The 23,230-nt window shown below is 43.9% G+C and overlaps 2 protein-coding genes across 2 annotated transcripts in view; both read right to left on the bottom strand.

Annotated features, from left to right (window-relative positions):
* The window catches only part of LOC136491823 (uncharacterized), a 29,698-nt gene extending 7,939 nt beyond the window's left edge, over positions 1-21,759 (bottom strand). The window contains exons 1-3 of the mRNA XM_066488050.1: positions 21,549-21,759; positions 14,277-14,446; positions 13,366-13,615 (exon numbers count right to left, since the gene is read on the bottom strand). Of these exons, the coding sequence (XP_066344147.1) occupies positions 13,366-13,615; positions 14,277-14,446; positions 21,549-21,759 (631 nt within the window). The remainder of the gene's footprint in view (positions 1-13,365; positions 13,616-14,276; positions 14,447-21,548) is intronic.
* Positions 21,760-21,891: 132 nt separating this feature from the next.
* LOC136491825 (uncharacterized mitochondrial protein AtMg00810-like) lies at positions 21,892-22,287 on the bottom strand. Its single transcript, XM_066488051.1, has one exon. The coding sequence runs from the start codon at positions 22,285-22,287 to the stop codon at positions 21,892-21,894; it is 396 nt and encodes a 131-aa protein (XP_066344148.1).
* Between the last annotated feature and the right edge of the window lie 943 nt (positions 22,288-23,230).

The following is a 23,230-nucleotide window of genomic DNA, read 5'->3' on the forward strand; positions in this document are numbered from 1 at the left end:
AATATGGCTTTGTGATAGTGGATGATTACACTAGATACATATGGGTATTCTTTCTAGTGGACAAAAGTGATGTGTTTGCAACATTCAAATCATTTGTCAAAGGCATTCACAATGAGTTTGAAACAACCATCAAGAGAGTTAGAAGTGACAATGGTAGTGAGTTCAAGAACACTAGAATTGATGAGTTGTGTGATGAATTTGGAATTAGACATCAATTCTCATCCAAGTACACTCTATAATCAAATGGCCTTATTGAGAGGAAGAATAGAACACTTATTGATATGGCAAGGTCTATGCTTAGTGAGTACAATGTGAGTCAATCTTTTTGGGCCGAAGCTATCAATATGGCTTGCTATTGTAGCAACCACCTCTATTATAATCCATGGAAAGAGAAGACACCATATGAGCTCTTGAATGGTAGAAAGCCCAACATTGCATGTTTTTGGATCTTTGGTTGCAAATGCTATATCTTTAAGAAAGGCACTAGATTGGACAAGTTTGATAAGAAATGTGATGAATGATTCCTACTTGGTTATTCCACCTCAAGCAAAGCATATATAGTTTGGAATTTGGATAGTGGCACTCTTGAGGAAGTTCATGATGTTGAATTTGATGAAACCAAGGGTTCACAAGTAGAGAATGAGAACTTGGAAGATGTTAGAGGCATTCAACTTTCAAATACCATGAAGAACATGGATGTTGGTGAATTGAGACCTAGGCAAGTGAATGATGATGAAGATGATCAAGTACAAGTGCTCTCTAACTTAAATGTGCAAGATGATACAAATCAAGCTAGTACAAGTGGCTCTCATGATAATGAACAAGATCAAGTGGCTAGTACATTATCTCAACCTAATGATCATGCAAGTGCAAGCAATCAAGTTTCAATCCTCCAACCAACCAATGTTACAAGGGATCTTCCATTGGACACTATCATTGGTGATATTTTAAGAGGTGTGCAAACTAGATCAAGATTGGCTTCATTTTGTGAGCACTTCTCATTTGTGTCATCCATTGAACCAAAGAAGATAGATGAAGCATTGAAAGATGTTGATTGGGTGAATGCTATGCATGAAGAATTGAATAACTTCACAAGAAATCAAGTATGGGAATTAGTAGAGAGACCAAAGGGACACAATGTGATTGGAACCAAATGGGTCTTTAGAAACAAGCAAGATCAAGATGGGATAGTAGTAAGGAACAAAGCAAGATTGGTAGCACAAGGCTATACACAAGTTGAAGGTCTTGACTTTAGAGAAACATATGCCCTGATTGCTAGATTGGAAGCAATTAGAATCTTGCTAGCCTATGCTTGTACCCACAACATCAAGCTCTATCAAATGGATGTTAAGAGTGCATTTCTCAATGGTTACATCAATGAAGAAGTATATATTGAGCAACCTCCTGGTTTTGAAGATGATAAGAAGCCCGACCATGTGTATAAGTTGAAGAAGGCATTGTATGGCTTGAAGCAAGCACCTAGAGCATGGTATGAGAGATTGAGGGACTTCCTACTCTCTAAAGGGTTCATGATGGGCAAGGTTGACACCACTCTTTTTATCAAGAAGATTGGAAAAGATCTATTTGTATTGCAAATCTATGTTGATAACATCATATTTGGATCAACCAATCAAGACTTTTGTGATGAGTTTGGAAAGATGATGGCTAATGAGTTTGAGATGTCCATGATTGGAGATTTAAGTTACTTCCTTGGTCTTCAAATCAAACAATTGAAGAATGGTACATTTGTGAGTCAAGGCAAGTATATCAAGGACATGATCAAGAAGTTTGGCATGAGTGATAGCAAAGCTATTAGCACACCAATGGGAACAAATGGCAACTTGGATAGTGATGCAAGTGGCAATATGGTGGATCAAAAATTGTATCAGTCTATGATTGGAAGCCTACTTTATGTGACCGCATCAAGGCCGGATGTCATATTTAGTGTATGCATGTGTGCAAGATTTCAAGCCTCACCAAGAGAAAGTCATTTGAAGGCTACAAAGAGAATATTGAGGTACTTGAAGCATACACAAAATATTGGTTTGTGGTATCCCAAAGGAGCAAAGTTTGAGCTAGTTGGTTACTCCGACTCAGATTATGTGGAATGCAAGGTTGAAAGGAAGAGCACCTCGGGCACATGTCAATTATTAGGAAGATCACTTATTTCATGGACATCAAAGAAGCAAAATAGTGTTTCATTATCAACCGCCAAAGCCGAATACATATCCGTCGGTAGTTGTTGTGCACAAATACTTTGGATGAAGGCCACTTTGAGTGACTTTGGAATCAAGTTCAAGAAAGTGCCATTGCTATGTGACAATGAGAGTGCAATCAAGTTGACCAACAATCTAGTTCAACATGCAAGAACAAAGCACATTGATGTCCGCCACCATTTCATAAGAGATCACTAACAAAAAGGGGACATTTGCATTGAGAGTGTTGGCACCGAAGATCAACTTGCCGATATATTCACCAAGCCATTTTGTTTTGGTGATCAAGACACTTAGTGTGTGTAATCACATTTAGGATCGATAGCTGTACTATTAAGAGGGGTGAAACTCATATCAAAATGCGGTTATCAAAGTGCCACTAGATACTCTAACTCATTGCATATGCATTTAGGATCTAGTGGAGTGCTAACACCCTTGAAAATGTTTGAGAAAATATGCTAACACATGTGCACAAGGTGATACACTTGGTGATTGGCACATTTGAGCAAGGGTAAGAGATTTCACCGGCGCCCTAGACAGAAAAGACGGAGGTCACACTGTAAGTGACCGGACGCTGGTCTCGGTAGGACCGATGCGTCCGGTCAGTGGAAGCTACGAAGTTGCTGGCGTCAGTCTCTGACCGGACGCTAAAGGGGTGCATCCGGTCCTACTGACATGGCAGCACATAGGGGAGTCGCCGTGTGACCGAACGTTGGGTGTGTCCGGTCGAGCATGACCGAACGCGTCCGGTCATGAAAAGTCATCTCTAGATGCTTACTAGAAATGATCGGACACTAGGGTTCAATGTCCGGTCACTTTGAGCTGCTACGTCCGATCATCACTTGACCATTGAGATCGGTCGATCAACATTTGAAGAGAGGGGACACGTGGCACGCATCGCATGACTGGACGCTGAGGTCCAGCGTCCGGTCATGCCGTGTTATGCCCAGTGAAGGGGTACAACGGCTCTATTTCCTAGAGGCTTCTATTTAAGCCCCATGGCTGGCTCAAGCTCACTCTCATGGCCATTTACATTGACATAGCAACCTTGTGAGCTTAGCCAAAGCCCTCCCATTCATCTCCATCATTGATTCATCATCTTTGTCAGATTGGGAGAGAATCCAAGTGCATTACTTAAGTGTTTGCATCTAGAGGCACTTGGTGTTTGTGTTTCGCTGCGGGATTCGCTTGTTACTCTTGGTGGTTGCCACCACTTAGACGGCTTGGAGCAACGAGGATCGTTGAGCGGAGGGTGGTGATTGTCTCCGGCTCTGATCGTGGTGATTGTGAGGGGTTCTTGACCTTTCCCCAATGGAGAGCCAAAAGATACTCTAGTGGATTGCTTGTGGCTTGTGTGATCCTCATCTTGTGTTGGTTGTGCGGCACCCTATTGAGGGTTTTGCATGTGATGCCAATTAGCTCATGAACCTCTAAGTGAGTGAATCGCCACAACGAGGAGTAGCTTGCTGGCAAGCAAGTGAACCTCGGTAAAAAATCATTGTGATCATCATTTGATTCCGAGGTGATTGGTCTTCATTGATATTGATTCTTGTGATTGATTGGTTCACTCCTCGACACAGTAGTATAACTATCTTGCTCTCACTCTTTACATTACCGCAAACTAGTTATCAAGCTCTTTAGTGTAGCTAGTTGTGAGAGCTTGTTGGTTTGGTTAGTGTGGCTCTTTAGTTAGTCTTTGAGAGCACACTAATTTAGTGTAATGCCATAGCTATTGTGTGGTTAAGACAATAGAAACTAAAATTGTGGTAGGTGGCTTGCATTTTTAGTAGGCTAGCGCAACACTTGCTTCACCTCATAACTATCTAACCATTTTGTTAAGTGTTGTTGTAGATTTTTAATAGGCTATTCACCCCCCTCTAGCCATTAGGACCTTTCACTCTCCTTTGAGCAATCCAAGGTAAAAGATGATTGGCATGGCATACATCCTTGATAAGGACATGTTTAGTGCATCTAGACATCTTTTGCATTTAATAGGCTCATTCATGAAAATCAAATGAATTTGATGATTGTGTGGTACCACTATTGCTTCTATGCTTGACTTGATCTAGTGGTAGCATATGACATGTTTGTGGGCTTGTAAACCTAGTGTTTGATCTAGAAAATGAGCTCTAAGTGTTTAACTCAACATGGTACAAGATAACCCTTATTTGAAGGTGTGAAGAAGCTTGTCCTTGGATCAAACCGAGTTAAATATCTTTGGCAAATGATCTAGATTGAACCAAATTTGTGAAAATGATCCTCATCCCATTGATTAACATTGACATTCTCAACCTATCTACATTTTGAACCTTTATAGTCATTGATGACAAAGGGGGAGAAGTCGTGTACAAAGATAGTAAAAAGACAACAAAGGGGGAGAATTTGACATAGGGGGAGAAATATGACAAAGGAAGGGGGAGAAATATGACAAAGAAAGGGGATCAATTAAAATTTTGAGCACACTAGTAGGGGGAGGAAGCTCATGAACTTGTATGGTGCATTTGAATGTGCATTTCATATGTTTGCTTGCATGGCACAAGTTTTAAATTTCAATATTCATGCTTGTTTGGTGTATGCTAGTTATAGGTTTGAACAATGAAATGAAAATCTAGCATGCATAGATTATCTAGTGATTTCATTTCCAAGTGTTTCCAAGTGGTATCAAGCTAACCATGGTGCTAAGGATGATATAATGGTGCACTTCGATTGGTATCACGCTTCAAAGGTCCATCTTTTATACCTTAGCATCATTTGGTAGACATTGTCTCCTATATTTCCTATTTAAGCATATGTGCAAGCTACAATCCAAACTCTTAGCACACATGTAGGGGGAGCAATTGCTACCATTTGGAGTTCATGAAACTTGTCCATATCATTTTACACATAGTAAATATGCTTGGTAAGCAACATGGATTCAATTGAATTTCAATTCATATCTTTGTGAAAGGGTTGTCATCAATTACCAAAAAGGGGGAGATTGAAAGCTCTAGTTTGGTTTTGGTGAATTGATGAAACCCAAAGTGCTAACCTATTTTATCAAGTGATCATGAGATAGGTAGCACATTCCAAGTGGTGAAGCAAATGAAGATCATGACATGATGATGGCGATGCCATGGTGATGATCAAGTGATTGGACTTGAAAAGAAGAAAGAGAAAAACAAAAGGCTTAAGGCAAAGGTATAAATGGTAGGAGCCATTTTGTTTTGGTGATCGAGACACTTAGTGAGTGTGATCACATTTAGGATTGATAGCCATACTATTAAGAGGGGTGAAACTCGTATCGAAATGCGGTTGTCAAAGTGCCACTAGATGCTCTAACTCAGTGTATATGCATTTAGGATCTAGTGGAGTCCTAACACCCTTAAAAATGTTTGTGAAAATATGCTAACACACTTGTGCACAAGGTGATACACTTGGTGGTTGGCACATGTGCCATCGGTGCCCTAGACAGAAAAGACGAAGGTCACTGTAAGTGACCAGACACTGGTCTTGGTAGGACCGATGCATCTGGTCAGGTGAAGCATCAAGACGCTAGCGTCGGTCTATGACCGGATGCTGGGTCACTTAGTGACCGGACGCTGTAAGGTCACATCTGGTCCTACTGACATGGCAGCGCATAGGGGAGTCGCCGTGTGTCTGGTCGAGCATGACCGGACACGTCCGGTCGTGAAAAGTATTCTCTGGATGCTTACTGGAAATGACCGGACGCTGGGGTTCAGCGTCCGGTCACTTTGAGCTGTTGTGTCCGGTCATCACTTGACCGTTGAGATCGGGCGATCAACATTTGAAGAGAGGGGACACATGGCATGCATCGCATGATCGAACACTGAAGTCTAGCGTCCGGTCAATATGACCGGAGCGTCCAGTCACCCCGTGTTGTGCCCAGTGATGGGGTATAATGGCTCTATTTCGTGGGGGGATTCTATTTAAGCCCCATGGCTAGCTCAAGCTCACTCTCTTGGCCATTTGTATTAACATAGCAACCTTGTCAGCTTAGCCAAAGCCCTCTCATTCATCTCGATCATTGATTCATCATCTTTGTGAGATTGGGAGAGAATCCAAGTGCATTGCTTGAGTGTTTGCATCTAGAGACATTTGGTGTTCATGTTTTGCTGTAGGATTCGCTTGTTACTCTTGGTGGTTGTCGCCACCTAAATGGCTTGGAGCAGCAAGGATCATCGAGCGAAGGTTGGTGATTGTCTCCGACTCCGATCGTGGTGATTGTGAGGGGTTCTTGACCTTTCCCCGACGGAGAGCCAAAAGGTACTCTAGTGGATTGCTCGTGGCTTATGTGATCCTCATCTTATGTTGGTTGTACGGCACCCTATTGTGGGTTTAGCGTGTGATGCCAATTAGCGCGTGAACCTCCAAGTGAGTGAATCACCACAACGAGAACTAGCTTGCCGGTAAGCAAGTGAACCTCGGTAAAAAATCATTGTGTCGTCATTTGATTCTAAGGTGATTGGTCTTCATTGTTATTCATTCTTGTGATTGATTGGCTCCATCCTCGACATAGTGGTATAATCTTCTTGCTCACTCTCTTTATATTACCGCAAACTAGTTGTCAAGCTCTTTATTATAGCTAGTTGTGAGAGCTTGTTAGTTTGGTTAGTGTGGCTCTTTAGTTAGCCTTTGAGAGCACACTAACTTAGTGTAGTGACATAGCTATTGTGTGGATAGAAACTATATCAACTAGAATTATGGTAGGTGGCTTGCAATTTTAATAGGCTAGCGCAACACTTGCTTCGCCTCATGTTTGTCTAACCGGTTTGCTAAGTGTTGTTGTAGAAATTTTTATTAGGCTATTCACCCCCCCTCTAGCCGTTAGGACCTTTCATGAGATCTATAGGTGGCACAAGTCTGTTGTGAGGGCATCTCGGAGGCTCTATCTATCCATAGCATATCTTGTGAAGGCGAATGGGTGACTCTGGAATCTTCAGTATCTCTCTAACCCTCAAGCTCTAGAGCCTATAGTCATGGCCTCTGAAAGCAAAGTGAATAAATCTGTGCCTCAGGTCAATCCACAAAGAGGAGTAGAACTCATGGACCCATGATGGAGCATAGCAACCTGTCCATCCAAGAAGATCTGCCAACCCTGGCAGATAAGAGAGATGAGGATGAATCTGCTCGCCTGCAGCTACAACTAAAGACTCTATGGAGCAGACCCACTGAGATCTAAAAGCAGCACCGCTGTTGAGATAAGGTTGATAGAAATCCTCCTACAACACAGTGTAGAATTGCTCTGATACACGCTCATCCCATCTCGGTGAAAACCAGTCCTCAAACTAAACGAAACATAGATGTTGCACCTGTCTATCTGTGGCTGCCCTCGGGTCAAGGTGAACCACCGAAGGTGGACCCTATGGTCTAGGAGGTGGACGAGATCCCTACCTCTGTGTCTAAGGCCTCGGTGACACCTAAGTGCGTGTGCGACTGGAGCGTCAAAGCTGTGGCTATGCTGCCTGCTCTACCTCTTCAACCTACTCTCCCTGCTGAGCATCCTCTGTCTACTCTACCGACTATGTCTGCTACTTAGTCTCCCCCTGAGTCCAACTCTCCTCTAAAGAAACAAGCCATCCTACAAGCATGACATCCTAGGTGGACTACCAAAACTAGCCTTAATCCTCTCAACAACGACCCTCTGAGCCAGTGACAACTGGTTGCCTATACAAACACCACTACCAGCTCCACCTCTCTCTGCATACTCTACAGCGGCTACCACTACTACTACCCTCTCTGCCTCAACATCATCTAACTTCCACTTCTTCTTTGTAGTCTTTTTCGCCTTTCCCTTTTGCTGAGTAGTTAGGTGAGGCGGAGGCCTTGGATTCTCATCACCAGGACCACCTCTGGCATTCTTGCAACATGCCATCTCTAAAGTTGACGAGAATCACTGCCACTTACAAGAACCAACTGCCAACTGACACTTGTAAGGCTTGGCCTCAATCCATACTCACAGGCTTGGACCCGAGTAAAACTGCCATTGTCTAATCAACCACAAGAGCACCGACTCGCTACATGATGGAATAGATGGGAAATATAAATAATCACTATATTCATCTAGAGGTGAGAAACCCTAAGAAGCAAACAGTAGATAAGAAATTGAAAGCGATAACTTGCTACCTAATGAAATCTAATGATCCAGTGACCGACAAGCAAAGGAGAGGATCATAGGGCACCACTCGGGATTGATAATGTTATGCCAAGGGTTAGGGTTGGGCGATGCAAAGTGGTGCGGCGGCCGAGGAGGTGGCGCAGTGGATGGCGGCGTAGGCGAGACCCGTCTGGTGGCGTGACACAGGCGGCTTGGGTCCTCAGGCTACACGATGGTAGGGGCCGTGGCAGCGCAAAGAGAGCAAGGCAGCGTGAACACTATGGTGTGGACGCGGTGCGGAGGTGGCGTGGGTGCAGGCACGACGGTCGAAGCACAGGCGTGAGCACAGCAGTGGAGGCACTGGCGTGGGCACAGGCACGATGGCTGAGATGAGCGGGCACAGCGGTGCAGGCATGGGCAGGCAGAGCAGAGCAGCGTGGTGGCGGAAGCGGGTTAGGGCACAATGGCATGATGAACAGGGTACGAAAAGGAAAATTATTTATGGTAGACCCCATGTGACTGAGAAGAAAAGGAATTTGAGACCCACTCAGATTCAACTGACCAGACACACTGGTGGCAACGACCGGACGCTGTCACCCAAAGTCCAGTCGAGAACAGAGAGGTCCAAAACCCCTCAAGTCATGACCGGACGCATCTGATTACCCCTAACCAGACACAGAACAGAGTCCGGTCAATCCTGACATCTTCTCCTTTGTTTGACCGGACGTAGGTCCTTCTTCACACCAGACGCTGGAGGAACACTGTTCAGCGTCCGGTCACTTCTGTACTACATCTATTCACCTCCTATGAACTGACCGGACACTGGAAGTAGAGTCCGATGCAGCGTCCGATCACCATTCTTTGGCAAATCTTCAAAGTTCCTTCACGCTGCCTTATCCCAGTCAAGTCCCAATTTCAATAAGACACAAATAAACATCAATTGGGGCTTATGTGAGAGACCTCTCTCAAACTCTCAAATATTTCAAAGTATTTTGCCTTAGGCTATAATTTTTTTAAGAAAATATGCAATAAAAGGGACGAGGAGCAACATGTGGCCACACAATAGGGTTTAGAATCAATAGAAGCCTCAAATGCTTTCCCTATTTGTGGAAAAACACAGCGGGTGCTCAAAAGATAACCGAAAAGAAACGACAAAGCAACACACATGCACATGCAATGCTATACTTGAAAGTAAGTCTAGATGCTTGTCAAGTTTGATCCAAGGTTAAGCTTCTTCACACTCTTTTCGGTGGTTATCTTAACCATGTTAGACAAGCCCTAAGTGCATTACTAAAAATTAAACATGTTTTATATTACAATGCAATGCAAGGGACAACACAAGCTCATTTTTTAGTGAAATTACTAAAATCAAGCACATTGAACTCATTCCTCAACTGACAAAATGTAGCCTCATCTAGCGGTTTAGTGAAGATATCCACCAATTGATCCTTGGTCCTTACACCTTCTAGTGATATATCATTTTTAGCAACATTATGTCTAAGAAAATGATGGCGAATATCTATGTGCTTGGTGCGAGAGTGTTCAACCAGATTATTAGCAAGCTTTACTGTGCTCTCATTGTCACACAAGAGAGGTACCTTTTCTAGAACTACACCATAGTCTAGCAAAGTTTGCTTCATGTAAAGAATTTGTGCACAATAAGCACCCACGGCAATATACCATACTTCGGCGGTGGACAATGCTACACTATTTTGCTTCTTGGAGGTCCAAGAAACTAGTGATCTACCAAGCAAATGGCACCCTCCGGATGTGTTTTTTCTATTAATTTTGCAACCGACATAATCCAAATCAGAATAGCCAACTAGTTGAAATCTAGCTCCTTTAGGATACCAAAGGCCAATGTTTGGTGTGTGCTTAAGGTACCTAAGGATTCTTTTAACAGCAACCATGTGAGCCTCCTTAGGATTAGCTTGAAATCTAGCACACATACACACACTAAACATGATGTCGGGCCAAGATGCGGTCAAATATAATAAACTACCAATCATAGAACGGTAGAGAGTTTAATCAACCAATTTACCTCCCTCATCTAGGTCGAGATGTCCATTAGATGGCATAGGTGTCTTGATTGGCTTATATTCATCCATTTTGAACCTCTTGAGAAGGTCCTTGGTATACTTTTCTTGAGAGATGAAAATTCCTTCTCTCATTTGCTTGACTAGAAAACCAAGAAAGAATGTAAGCTCTCCAATCATAGACATCTCGAACTCCTTTGACATCAATTCACCAAACTCTTTGCAATAATCTTCATTTGATGAGCCAAATATGATATCATCCACATATACTTGACAAATGAAGATCTCTCAATCAAGCTTCTTGGTGAATAGTGTGGTATTGACCTTTCTAATGGTGAAGCCCTTCTTAATGAGGAAATCCTGAAGGCACTCATACCAAGCTCTTGGGGCTTGCTTAAGCCCATATAGCGCCCTGGACAACCTATAGACATGATTAGGATATCTAGGGTCTTCAAACCCGGGAGGTTGATCAACATAGACTAGTTCATTTATGAAACCATTTAAAAATGCACTTTTAACATCCATTTGATATAATTTTATTTCATGATGCGATGCATATGCAAGGAGGATACGAATGGCTTCAAGTCTTGCAACCGGTGCAAAAGTCTCTCCAAAATCCAACCCTTCAACTTGAGAGAACCCCTTTGCAACTAGTCTTGCCTTGTTCCTCACAACAATGCCTTGATCATCTTGCTTGTTGCAGAATGTCCACTTTGTTCCAATGACTCTTGCACCTTGTGGTTGCTCTTCAAGTGTCCAAACTTCATTGTGGGTGAAGTTGTTCAACTCTTCATGCATGGCATTTATCCAATCCAAATCTTGAAGAGCTTCTTCTACATTTTTAGGCTCAATGCAAGAAACAAATGAGTGATGTTCAATAAATGAAGCAAGTTTTTAAGAGTGAGTCATTACACCCTTTGAAGGACTCCCTATGATGAGATCTTGTGGATGTGCTTGTAGTAGGGGTGAATTTCTTCTATCAACCACTTGAGGGGAAGGTTGTGGAGCATCAACATCTTGAGCTTGTGCCACCATTTGATCATGGGAGACGTGAGTATCATCATTTTCTACTCTCCCATCTTTATCATCATCTTGTGGCACAATCGATGAAGAGGGTGGATCAATCACTTGTACATCATCTCCATCATCTTTGGACTTGATGTCTTCAACCAGAATGATCTTCATGGCCTGCCTCAATGGTTCATCACCTACATCATCAAGATTCTCATGTGCTCTTTGGGAGCCATTAGATTCATCAAATTCCACATCATATGTTTCTTTAATCAAGCCAGTGTCATGATTAAATACTCGATATGCTTTGGATTTTAAAGAGTAACCAACAAGAAAGCCAATATCATAATGTCTTTAAAACTTCCCTAGGTGTTGCCGCTTCTTGTAGATATAGCATTTGCAACCAAACACCCAAAAGAATGATACATCTGGCTTCTTCCCATTAAGCAATCTGGAGGAATCTGGATGAATTATGGATGAATCTAGAGGAATTTGTGAGAGAAAAACACTGTTTCAGATGAAAAAAGAAGCGGATCAAGCTAGGTTTAAGGGCACGCGAATGGGGCCAAGGAGTATTGCCAAGAAACTTTTGAAGAAATATATGGTTGGATGCATAGCAAGCGGTGTTGATAGCTTCCGCCCATAGAGCTTCGGGTGTATTGTACTCATCAAGCATTGTTCTTGCAAGGGTGAAAAGTGTCCGGTTCTTTCTCTCTACCACACCTTTTATTGAGGAGTGTATGTTGCGGAGACCTCATGCTTGATCCCAACTTCATCACAATATGCTTTAATATTTGTGTTGTCAAATTCTTTTTCATTGTCATTTCTTATCTTCTTGAGCTTCATTTCAAATTTATTTTGTGCTCTCTTGGCAAACTTCTTAAAACATGTGGCCACTTCGGTCTTGTCATGAAGGAAGAACACCTAAGTATATCTAGAGTAGTCATCAACTGTCACAAGACAATAGAGATTGCCTCCCAAACTCTTATAAGTTGTAGGTCCAAATAGATCCATGTGGAGAAGCTCTAGTACTCTTGTTGTTGACATGTAAGCTTTGGTTGGATGAGTGTTAGCTACTTGCTTGCCGGCTTGACATGCACTACAAAGCTTGTCCTTCTCAAATTTCACATCCTTCAAACCTCTCACCAATTCATTCTTCATTAGCTTCTTGAGTGAGCTCATCCCAACATGTACAAGTCTTCTATGCCATAACCACCTAAGTGATGTTTTGGTGAATAAGCATGTCTTCAAGTTTACATCTTCAGAGGTGAAATCCACTAGATATAGGTTGTTGTATCTAAGGCCCTTGAATATAACTTGATCATCATCTTTCTTTGACACAACCACTTCCTTCTTAGTAAACAAACATTGAAAGCCAAGATCACACAATTGACCAATGGATAGCAAGTTAAAACTCAATGAAGCAACATATAGCACATTTGATATTGCAACTTTACCCAATCCTTGAACTTTGCCCTTTGAATTATCACCAAATGTAATTCTTTCTTGGCCATCTACTTCTTCATCTAGTGAGGTGAACATACGAGGATCACCGGTCATATGTTGAGTGCAACCACTATCAATGACCTAATGACTTCCACCGGTCTTGTAGTTCACCTACACACAAGAGATCAAGCTTGTTATTTAGGGACCCAAACTTGATGAAGGCCCTTGACTTTCTCAACTAGTGACTTTGCAACCCAAATTTGCTTAGGCCTACTATTGTTGGGTGGACCTAAGAATATGACTTTTATTTTTCCACTAGAATTCTTTCTAAGCATATAGTGAGCATCGAAGGCAAAGGGTCTAGCATGCTTGGGCAAGGGTTGTGGTGGTGGAGTTTGACACTCATGAGCAAAGTGACCTTCTTGTCCACACTCAAAACATCTCTTTGGCTTAGGCTATGACTTGTATTGTTGTTGATGTTGAGCTTAAGCTTTCTTCTCTTGATTTGCCAAGTACCCAATACCACTTCTATCCATCTTCATCATGGTGTTCATGAGTAACTCACTTTGGAGATATTTGCCTCTTGTGAACTTGCTCAAACCGGTCTTAAGATGTTGTTTCTCCAACTTGAGCTTCTTGTTTTCTTCTCTAAGTTCATCATGATTTTTCTCCATCTTGAGTCTCTTATTCTCTTCTTTGAGCATCTCGTTCTCAAGAGCCATATCATAATCTTTGTCAAGATTCTCTACCACAATTGTGTTGGTAGTTGATAGCTTTTCAAGATCTTTCTTGAGCTTTTCTTTCTCATTCTTGAGCTTGACATAATCATCATAGTTGTCGGACTCAACCACTTTCTTGCCTTTGCTACTAGAACCTTGCTCAATGCTCTCAACAATCAATTCATCACATGATGTGGCTATATCAATCTTAACAACATTGTTAGTAGCATCATGTGACTTATTGGATAATAACTCATGAGAAAGAACAAGATTGTCATGATTAATCTTAAGATTGGTGTACTCTTCTTTTAACAAATTGTAACTAGTGATAAGCTCATTATGTATCCCCTCAAGTTTATCATGTTTTTCTCTAAGCTCCTTTTTAGAGGTTTTGAGTTCCTTGAGTTTGGATGACACAATTTTATTTTCTTCTCTAAGCTCAACACTAGCTTTTTTGGCTATGTCATACTTTGCTAAGAGTGAGTCCTTCTCAAGTTCTAGCTTTTCATTTTTAGCTCTTATCTTTCTAATGATTTGTGTATTAGTTTAGCAACTTGACAAGATTATCATAAGAAGGTGATTCAAATTCTTCATCACTATCACTACCACTTTCATCATTTCTAGAATTATCATCACCACTACTATCATCATCCTTTTGTACCTTTCATTCACCCTTGGCCATAAGGCATAGGTGTGTAGAGGATGATGGCGGCGGTGTCGATGAAGATAGTGAAGAACAAATCACAAAAGCAATCACCTTCTCCTTCTCATTCTCACTTTCATCATCGGATGAGCCACTTGATGATTCAATGTCTGTGAGCCAATCACCAACAATGTATGCCTTGCCATTCTTCTTCTTCTTGTAAAATTCCTTTTTCTTGTCATCCTTCTTCTTGTATGGCTTGTTCTTCTTCTTCTCATTGTCATCTTCATCACTTGAGTCATCTTTCTTACCCTTGTACTTGTCTTTCTTGGGTTTGGGGCATTGATGAGCTAGATGACTAAGTTCTCCACAATTATAGCAATCCATTTCGGAGATGGGCTTCCTTCTACTACTAGTCAAGAATTTCTTCTTCTTGCCATCAAACTAGATGTCATTCTTGTTTAGCTTCTTGAGCATCTTGGCGGTTCTTCTCACCATGAGAGCAAGACTTGCATCATCAATCTCATCATCACTTAAGCTATCATGATCAACTCTTGCTTTGCCCTCTTCTCTTGGCTAGCCTTGAATGCCAAATCTTTCTTCTTGGTGGAAGAAGAGCCATCTTGTGGAGTGATGTGCATTGATCTTCCCCAATATTTGAGTTGGTGTAGCGGCGAAAAGATCACCTAGATGAAGCACCATCACAATATGCCCATACTTGTCAATAGGGAGGACACTTAAGATCTTTCTCACAACATCGGATGGTTGCATTTGTATGAGTCCAAGCCCATTGACTTCCTCTACAAGAATATTCAAGCATGAGTACATCTCATTGGCACTTTCTCTAGGAAGCATCTCAAATGAATTAAGCTTTTTCATCACAAGATGATAGCGTTCCTCATGCTCACTCTTTGTTTCCTCATGGAGCGGACAAATATCCGACCATAGTGTATGGGCATCTTTGTGGTTCCGCACACGGTTGAAGACATCCTTGCAAAGGCCTCTAAAGAGAGTGTTTCTAGCCTTTACATTCCACTTCTCGTAGTTAACCTCATCGCCTTGAGGGTTGGCGGGATCCTTAGGTTTTGGGAAGTCTTGTGAGGCAGTTCTAAGAACTCCAACATCTAAAGCCTCTAGGTAAGCCTCCATGCGAATTTTCCAATAAGGAAAATCATCTTCCTCAAAGATAGGAGGGGGTCCATCCCATGGGACATCTTGCTCTAGGCGGTTAAGCCTAATTTAGGGAGCACGAGGCTCTGATACCAATTGAAAGGATCAAGATGCCCAAGAGGGAGGTGAATTAGGCTAATTCTAATTAAGTCCTACACTTAACCCACTCCACCCCTTGTGCCTAGAATGTGTTTCTATTTTTTTACCACACAAAAGTTTTACACCCTAGGTTCCAATTCTACTCTAGCATAGCAATTCTAGAAATGTAAAGACATGAAATGAAATGCTTAAATATAAATGCTCAAAGTAAAGAGAGGAAAAGGAACACGATGATGTTTTCCCGAGGTATCGAAGAGTCGCCACTCTCCACTATTCCTCATTGGAGCACCCGCGCAAGGGTGTAACTCCCCCTTGATCTGTGCAAGGATCAAGTGCTCTCTATAGGCTGATTCTTTGACACTCTATCATGGTGAATCGCCCACAACTGCTCACAACATGACATGGGTCATCCACAAGCTCCGTCGGATGATCACCAAGCTCCCAATCACCACTAAGTCATCTAGGTGATGGCGATCACCAAGAGTAACAAGCACAAACTCTCACTTGACCAAGACAAGCCTAATGAGAAAGGTAGATACACACTTGCTACTCTCTATTCACTAATGAGATCCTTAATCTTGGATTCTCAAATCTCAATCACCTCACTAGGCTCTTGCTCTCCCTTGCACGTCAAAGGTGTTTCTCAGCTGAACAAATGAAAAAGAGACCTCCTATGGACGAGTGGAGTAAGCATTTATACCCCCTCATTCAACTCATAACGTTTGGAGGCTGAGTCATCACTCTGTTGGCTGACCGGACGCACTGGTCAGGGTGACTGGACGCACCGGTCAGGTTGACCGGACGTGCTAGTCAGTTATGCCCGCCACTGTGTCAGAAAGAGCTATTTAGTTTTGATCGGACTTAGACCAGCGTCCGGTCAGCACCAACCGGACGTGTCCGGTCAAGAAAAACCCTTTCTGGAACCTTACTGGAGTTGACCAGACGTAGGCACCCCAGCATCTGGTCAGTACCCATCGGACGCATCCAGTCAAGCAAAAGCCTCTCTAGAACCTCTCTGGAGTTGACTGGGCGCAGGCACCCCAGTGTCCGGTGCTCCTCCACTCAGCGTTCGGTCAGTACCAGACGACTACAGTTGATCAAATGAACTGATCGAAGTCACCCTCTAGCGTCCAATCACAACCAGACCACCGTCCGATCAGTCATTTGACCCTCCATTCACTTCCAACTCGAAATCCTTTGTGAATGAAGTTGACTCCAATTGATCTTAGGGCTATTTCTGAGCTACCTATTGCTAGGTTTGACATGTATGCACCACACCTAACTCACTAGACTCATCTAGGCCAAGCTACTAGTCCATACCCCTCTTAATAGTACGGCCAAAGGAAAAACAAAGTCCTAAACTACTCTAAGTGTCTCTCCAACATCAAACGACACTTAGAACTAGTATGTCCTTAACCTTGTCGTCCATCCTTTGAAAACTGAAACAATTTCCATCTTCAGGGGCATGACAACCATGATTTCCTAATCATTTTCCATTACCATGACCTAACTCAAATTGCCTCTACAAAACACACGTTTGTCATAGTAATCTCGTGCCGTCATTAATCACCGAAACCCAACTAGGGCCTAGATGCTTTCATACACTTTCACCATGAGCCATGATTTACCCTTTCACCCGACGTGGCCAACCTCTTGACCCACTTCTAAGGAAGGTCGGTAGGTTTTACTATGAAGTCTTTCGAAGGTTCGTCTAACAAGTGTAGCCCGCTAGGTTTCCCCATCAATAAGCATGAACTCTCCTCCAAGGGGTGACTAACAAAAATACAAAGAAACCAAAGTGCATCCTCTTGGCAGGAACACACAGATCAGAGCCCCTCTTGCGCCTTTCGGTAAGCTACTACGAGCTAGAAAAGGTCCTCATACTTGACTAAAGCCAGAGCCCTATAGCACTCATGGTTGTACTGTAAGTCCCGAGGGAATCCACTTACAGATAAGTCCTTAAGGAGGGGAATCTAGAGCACCATAAAGGCAATGCTCTAGCCCCCTTATTCCATGTTGCTAAAAATTATATTTTTAATATTTATTGCATATCCCACAGATCATGGTTATTTAATTTGAGCACTAGCAAAATGCTACCCAATGCAATTATTCCATAGGTATCAAGGTATAAGTTATCAACAACTAGGATATCATTATGGGTAACAAGGTAGACACATGCATCATGTATTAAGTGATTAAAGGTGAATGGGTAACAAGGATGATCCCATGCTATACTTGCCTTTTACACTTACTTTCCACTCAAGACAACTGCTCATATAACTTCTACAATCCTCTCTTCTGCAGCTTTCGGCCCTAGCGCTCACGTACAACTCTTCTTCTGCTCATAGATCGTAGCACATTAACAATCATACAAGCAAACAAATAGAGACAACTAAAAACAGTACACCACACGAGACGAAAAAATGTACTAGGCGCTACGGTCGCCGGGTCACAAGAAACACCGATAACAGAACTATCGTTAAAAGAAACAACTATCAGGAGTTTATATTAATAAAAGAGAAACCTACGTACTTGGTTTATTTTAATTAATCAAAACAATGTGAAGGTTATTAATTTAGATTAGTCAAATCATATTTAACTTAAAAGTGAATTAAAACTAATCATGTTTTATTTATAAACACTATTGCATATTATTTATTAAGAAAGTTAAACTTTATCTTTGCAAAAGTAATAAACATGTAAGAGCATCTAACCAACTTGTAAATGGTGTGTTTTAAACTAAGAAAATTGTGAATTAGAAACACATTTGTTCTAGCAATTAATCATGTTAAAGTTTGTATATAAACATTGGAGTATAAACCTACGTTGCTTTTAAGGCCCCGTTCGCTTGGAGGAATCTAGAGAAATTTATTAAAGAAAATCCGTCGTAAACAGTAGATTTCAGCCATGAATAGTAGATTTATGGCACCAGCAGAACGCAGCCTAATTAGTAACCCAATTGCATAAATCATTAATCAAATTAATATTTTACTTAATAAAATCACAATTGTGTGGCATGAACTACGGCATAGAGCGCGTCGATACAAATTTAGCGAAACTTGAATGGAGCGAAACGGAATTAAAACCAATAAACTATCGGTAATCTCGTCTGGTGGCAAAACGGTAAATAACTACATCTTCTGCCTTGCTTCATTCATCTTCACCAGGAACGTGTGCATCCACGCGCAGAACCTGCTACATCGGTGCACGCAGGAGAGGAGGGGGGGCTCGGCCGGCGACCTTGGTATGGCCGGCCTGGGGCAGCCGACGGCGCGGAGGCGCTCGCCCACGGCCAGGCGCTGGGCCTGCGGGGAGGTCACACCGGCCCGCGCGGTGGTGACCGAACGGCCACCAGGGGCGGCGCGGTGGAGCTTCGGTGGAACTCGACGATGCAGCCAAGGATCACCGCCGGGAAGCGGTCTGGCGGGTGCGGTGGGTTATTTCGATCCCAAAGGAGGAAAAACGAGGGGGGGGGGGGGGGGGGGGGGGGGGGGGGGGGGGGGGGGGGGGGTTGGCGGCAGTGGTGGCTCGGAACGGGAAATCGGGAGCTCGAGGTGAGCCCGTCAATGGCGGCGGCGGCGGCGATGCAGGAGCTGGGAGCGGGATAGAAGGCTCAGCGAGGGTAGAGGTGGATGCCGCATGAGTGTGCGGTGCCAGGGGTTATAGGGGGAGAAGAAGAGGAGGGGCCGGGTCGCGGAGCTCGGGCTCACGCCGTCAATGGTGGCCGCGCCTTTGGTGTGCACGAGAAGGGCGGATCGAGGCGGACCGTGTCGGTGAGGGCGGAGCGGGCGACCGGGTAGGCGCGGCTTGGTCCGCGCGGGTGGCTCGGGTGGAGCTGGGGACGCGGAGGGGGCTCGGCCGCGCGGCTTGCCGGCAATGGCGGAGAGATGCGCTGACCGGAGGTTGGGGATTATGAGTCGGTCCCGCTGGTCGGTGAGAGGAGTGGAGGGTCCCACCTGTCATTGAAACAGAGAGAGAGGAGGCGGGTGGTCTGCTGGCTGCTGGCTGTCTTGGGCCCTTGCCCAGCCGAGATAGGGGAGGGGAGCAGGAGAGGGAGGCTGGGCCGGCCAGATTCGGCCCAGAGAGAGGGAGGGAGAACTTTATTCTTTTTCAAATTTTGTGAAAGCATTTTGGGTTTCAAATTCAAAACTTTTTAAACTAAAACAGTTTCGAAACTATTTTAGAGCATTTATGAGTTTTGGAAATAAAAATTTGAACTTGTTTTCAAATAAAACTTACATCATTTTATAAATGGAGCAAAAAATCTAGTCGCATCTAAATCGAATTTTGATAAATCATTTTTCACTCGATAAAATTAAATGCAAAGGCATGAGTGCAACAAACAAATATCATTAACTTTATGAAAATTTTATATATCTATATTTTCTCACTTTATATAAATCTTGGGTAATTTTAGAAAATTTATTAAAGCCTCTATTTTATTTAGTGTTTTCTACGCACGACCCAAAATGAAAATTTTGGGGTGTGACGTTATGGCTTGCTGCAGTTTGCTCTCCTCGTGTAACTTGGTGTTTTGATGATGAGAGCAGTTTTTTATGGCCATTATCTTGTGGAAAAATAATATTTGGAAGTTAATACAAGGTACTACGTTCTGTAGCTCTTCTCAATTCTCATGCTGAATGTCGATCCATTATTTCTGTGGCACCTGGAACACTAATGTTTTCAGTTTCATTCAAAGATCTGATATATAACGTCCATAAGAGTTTTCATTAAAAAAACGTCCATAAGAGTACAAAAGCAATGCTGTTTTTTTTTTCTTTCTCCTCGACATTTAATGTGGAGTACCTCTAACATAACATCAGTCATGGATTTCTTTGATTTGTGGAGCAGGTAGTTGTAATGGAGACATACATGCTTCAGAAATTTTGCTGCACTTATTCTGTCATTCTGACATCCAGAGGTATTGTGGTCAGGGCCTTGTTTAGATTGCAAGTTTTTTCATTCTCTCTACATCACATCAAATCTTTGGACACATGCATGATGTATTAAATATAGATAAAAAAATAACTAATTACACAGTTTGATTGTAAATTACGAGACGAATCTTTTGCGCCTAGTTAGGCCATGATTGGACAATAATTGTCAAATACAAATGAAAGTGTTATAGTGCCAAATACTGATTCCTAACCTCAATCTAAACAAGACCTAGATTATTATGCTATTAGCCTATTAGTATTACCATTTGCCTTCAAGGTAATAGTATTGTGGTGAGAATATAATGCTTGAGAACTGATAGATCTGCTGGGTTGCCCCCGGATAGCTTCTAGTTGTCTTTTACTTTTATTCGTATTGCTTATGCAAGCATTTTTAGCACGATTAGTCTGTCCTTTTAATGTCTGTGTCTTTCCAAAGTAGCCTGAGTCATTAGGATAGGGCCATGGGAATTCTAGTGGAGATGACAAGAGATCCACGTAAAACCTTTCCTGCAAAAATGGAAAAGCTTGTTCACTACTGTGGTCCTAAAATCATGATATGTGTCATGCACTTCTAGTGTCTACATCCATATCCAGATCAGAACAGCAAATGTTATTGGTTGGAACTTGGTTTCTTTTCTTGATCAGGTGATTGACTGTGATACCACTATTTGTACTTTAAGGAAGTGTAGGCCATAGATTTGTTGGTCCCGAGATCTTCCGCACGGGTGAGCCCACCGTTCACCGTTGTTGCCGACCACACACTACGGCTTGAGATAGAAGAGGGAGGGAGAACAGTGCGTGCACGCACACACAGCACAAGCACCAGCATTGGCCGGAGCTCTGCAGAGGAGATGGTAAAACTGAACTCTCTCACTTCGCTGAGTCGCAGTTGGAAGCTATATATATAACTCTACCCATCTAATCCTAGCGCACAGACATGTCAGGCTCCATGCTACTACAGTGACTAGATGTGACAGCAGGACTGACTTTGGCTCCTGCCCTTGTTGTGGCTACAGTGCGACAGAGGAGCTTTTCGGCGTCTGCCCCTGCCACGGCTACAGTACAGCAGCAGGGGAGCCCTTTCGACGCCTACCCCTACCGCGCGTATAGAGGGAGAGCAGCAGATTACTTTACAATTCTTCCCCTAATCCTACTGCTAACCCTAGAACCTCCACCATACCGATCATCTTCTTCAGCTCCGTGAACCGAAGACGGCCGGGTGGCTTGGTGAGGACGTCAACGAGTTGCCGACCGGTTTCGACGAACTCGATGACGATCTGTCCTCCATTGACACAGTCTCTGAGGAAGTGGAACTTGAGGTCGATGTGCTTGCTCCGGTCGTGGAGAACCAGATTCTTCGCGAGGATGATGGCGGACTGGTTGTTCACCATCAGTGCTAGTGGGTAAGCTTCCACACAGGTCAGCTCCCCCCAGCGGCCGGCACAACCACATAGCTTGGCACGCCGCTGTGGCCGCCGCCACATACTCTACCTCACACGTGGACAGTGCCACCACCTTCTATTTCAGCGACAGCCATGAGATTGGAGCCGACCCGAGGAAGACGAGCATGCAGAGGTGCTCCGTCGTCTATCAATGTCCCCTGCCATGTCTGCATCGCTGAACACAGTGAACTGCAGCCCACTTCCGTCGGTCTTGGGGAAGACGATCCCCTGATCCACCGTCCCCTTGACGTAGCGCAGCAGCCGCTTCACCACGGCCCAGTGATCCTCTCGGGGATCCTCCATAAAGCGGCTGACGTAGCTCACAGCGACCGCAATGTCCGACCTCGTGTGGACTAGGTAGCGTAGACCGCCGACGATGCTTTGGTAGAGTGTTGCATCTACCTTCGCTGTGGTACTGGCCTTCATTAGCTTTAGTCGCTCCTCCATCAGAGTTACGCATGGCTTGCACTCAGCCATGCCGCTCCGCTTCAACAGCTTTGAGGCGTACACGCTCTGACCGAGCGTGAGCTCCTCCTTTCCCTATCTCACCTCGATGCCGAGGTAGTAGGAGAGCGCACCGAGATTGCTCATTCAAAAATGAGCCGCCATCTCGCGCTTGAAACTATCGATGCCCTCCGCACATGCGACGGTGACGATCAAGTCATCCACATACACGCCGACGACGAGCTCCTCCTTCCCCCATCACCGCATGTAGAGCACGTGCTCGGTTGCACACCGCGTGAACCCAAGCTCACCCAGCGTGGCGTCAAGCTTGGCGCTCCATGCTTGCGGGGCCTGCCACAGCCCATAGAGCACCTTGCGCAGTCAGAGCACCCTATGCTCCGCTTCCTTGACGGTGAAACCCGAAGGTTGCCTAATGAAGACCGTCTCCGCCAGCTCACCGTTGAGGAAGGTCAATTTTATGAATAGGTGATGGACGCGCCAGTCCTTCGCTGCTGCCAAAGCCAGCAGCAGTCGAATAGACTCCATGCGTGCTACCGACGCAAACACTTCCTCAAAGTCGATGCCCTCGCGCTGGACGAAGCCTCGAGCGACGAGGCGCACCTTGTTCTTGACAACGGCGCCATGCTCGTCCCGCTTGACCTTGTACACCCACTTTAGGCCAATCGGATGGCATCCTGAAGGTGGATCGACGAGCTCCCAAGTCTTGTTTTCCTCGATCGCCTTCATCTCCTCTAGCATCGCCTGTCGCCAATTTGCATCGTGCTCGGCCAGCGTGACGTGGGTGGTTCCTCTACACTGATGATAACCAGCTTTGGGTCATTGAGCAGCTGACCCGCCAGGCCTAAGGACCCTGTGTCACCGACAATGTCGTCCAGCTTGTGGAACTGCACCTCCTCACTATCATGGAAGGCATCCACGAACTCAGTGATGTCGCTTGGAGGTGAGGCAAACTCGA

Source organism: Miscanthus floridulus, chromosome 11, assembly GCF_019320115.1.
Source record: "Miscanthus floridulus cultivar M001 chromosome 11, ASM1932011v1, whole genome shotgun sequence".
Taxonomy (NCBI): domain Eukaryota; kingdom Viridiplantae; phylum Streptophyta; class Magnoliopsida; order Poales; family Poaceae; genus Miscanthus; species Miscanthus floridulus.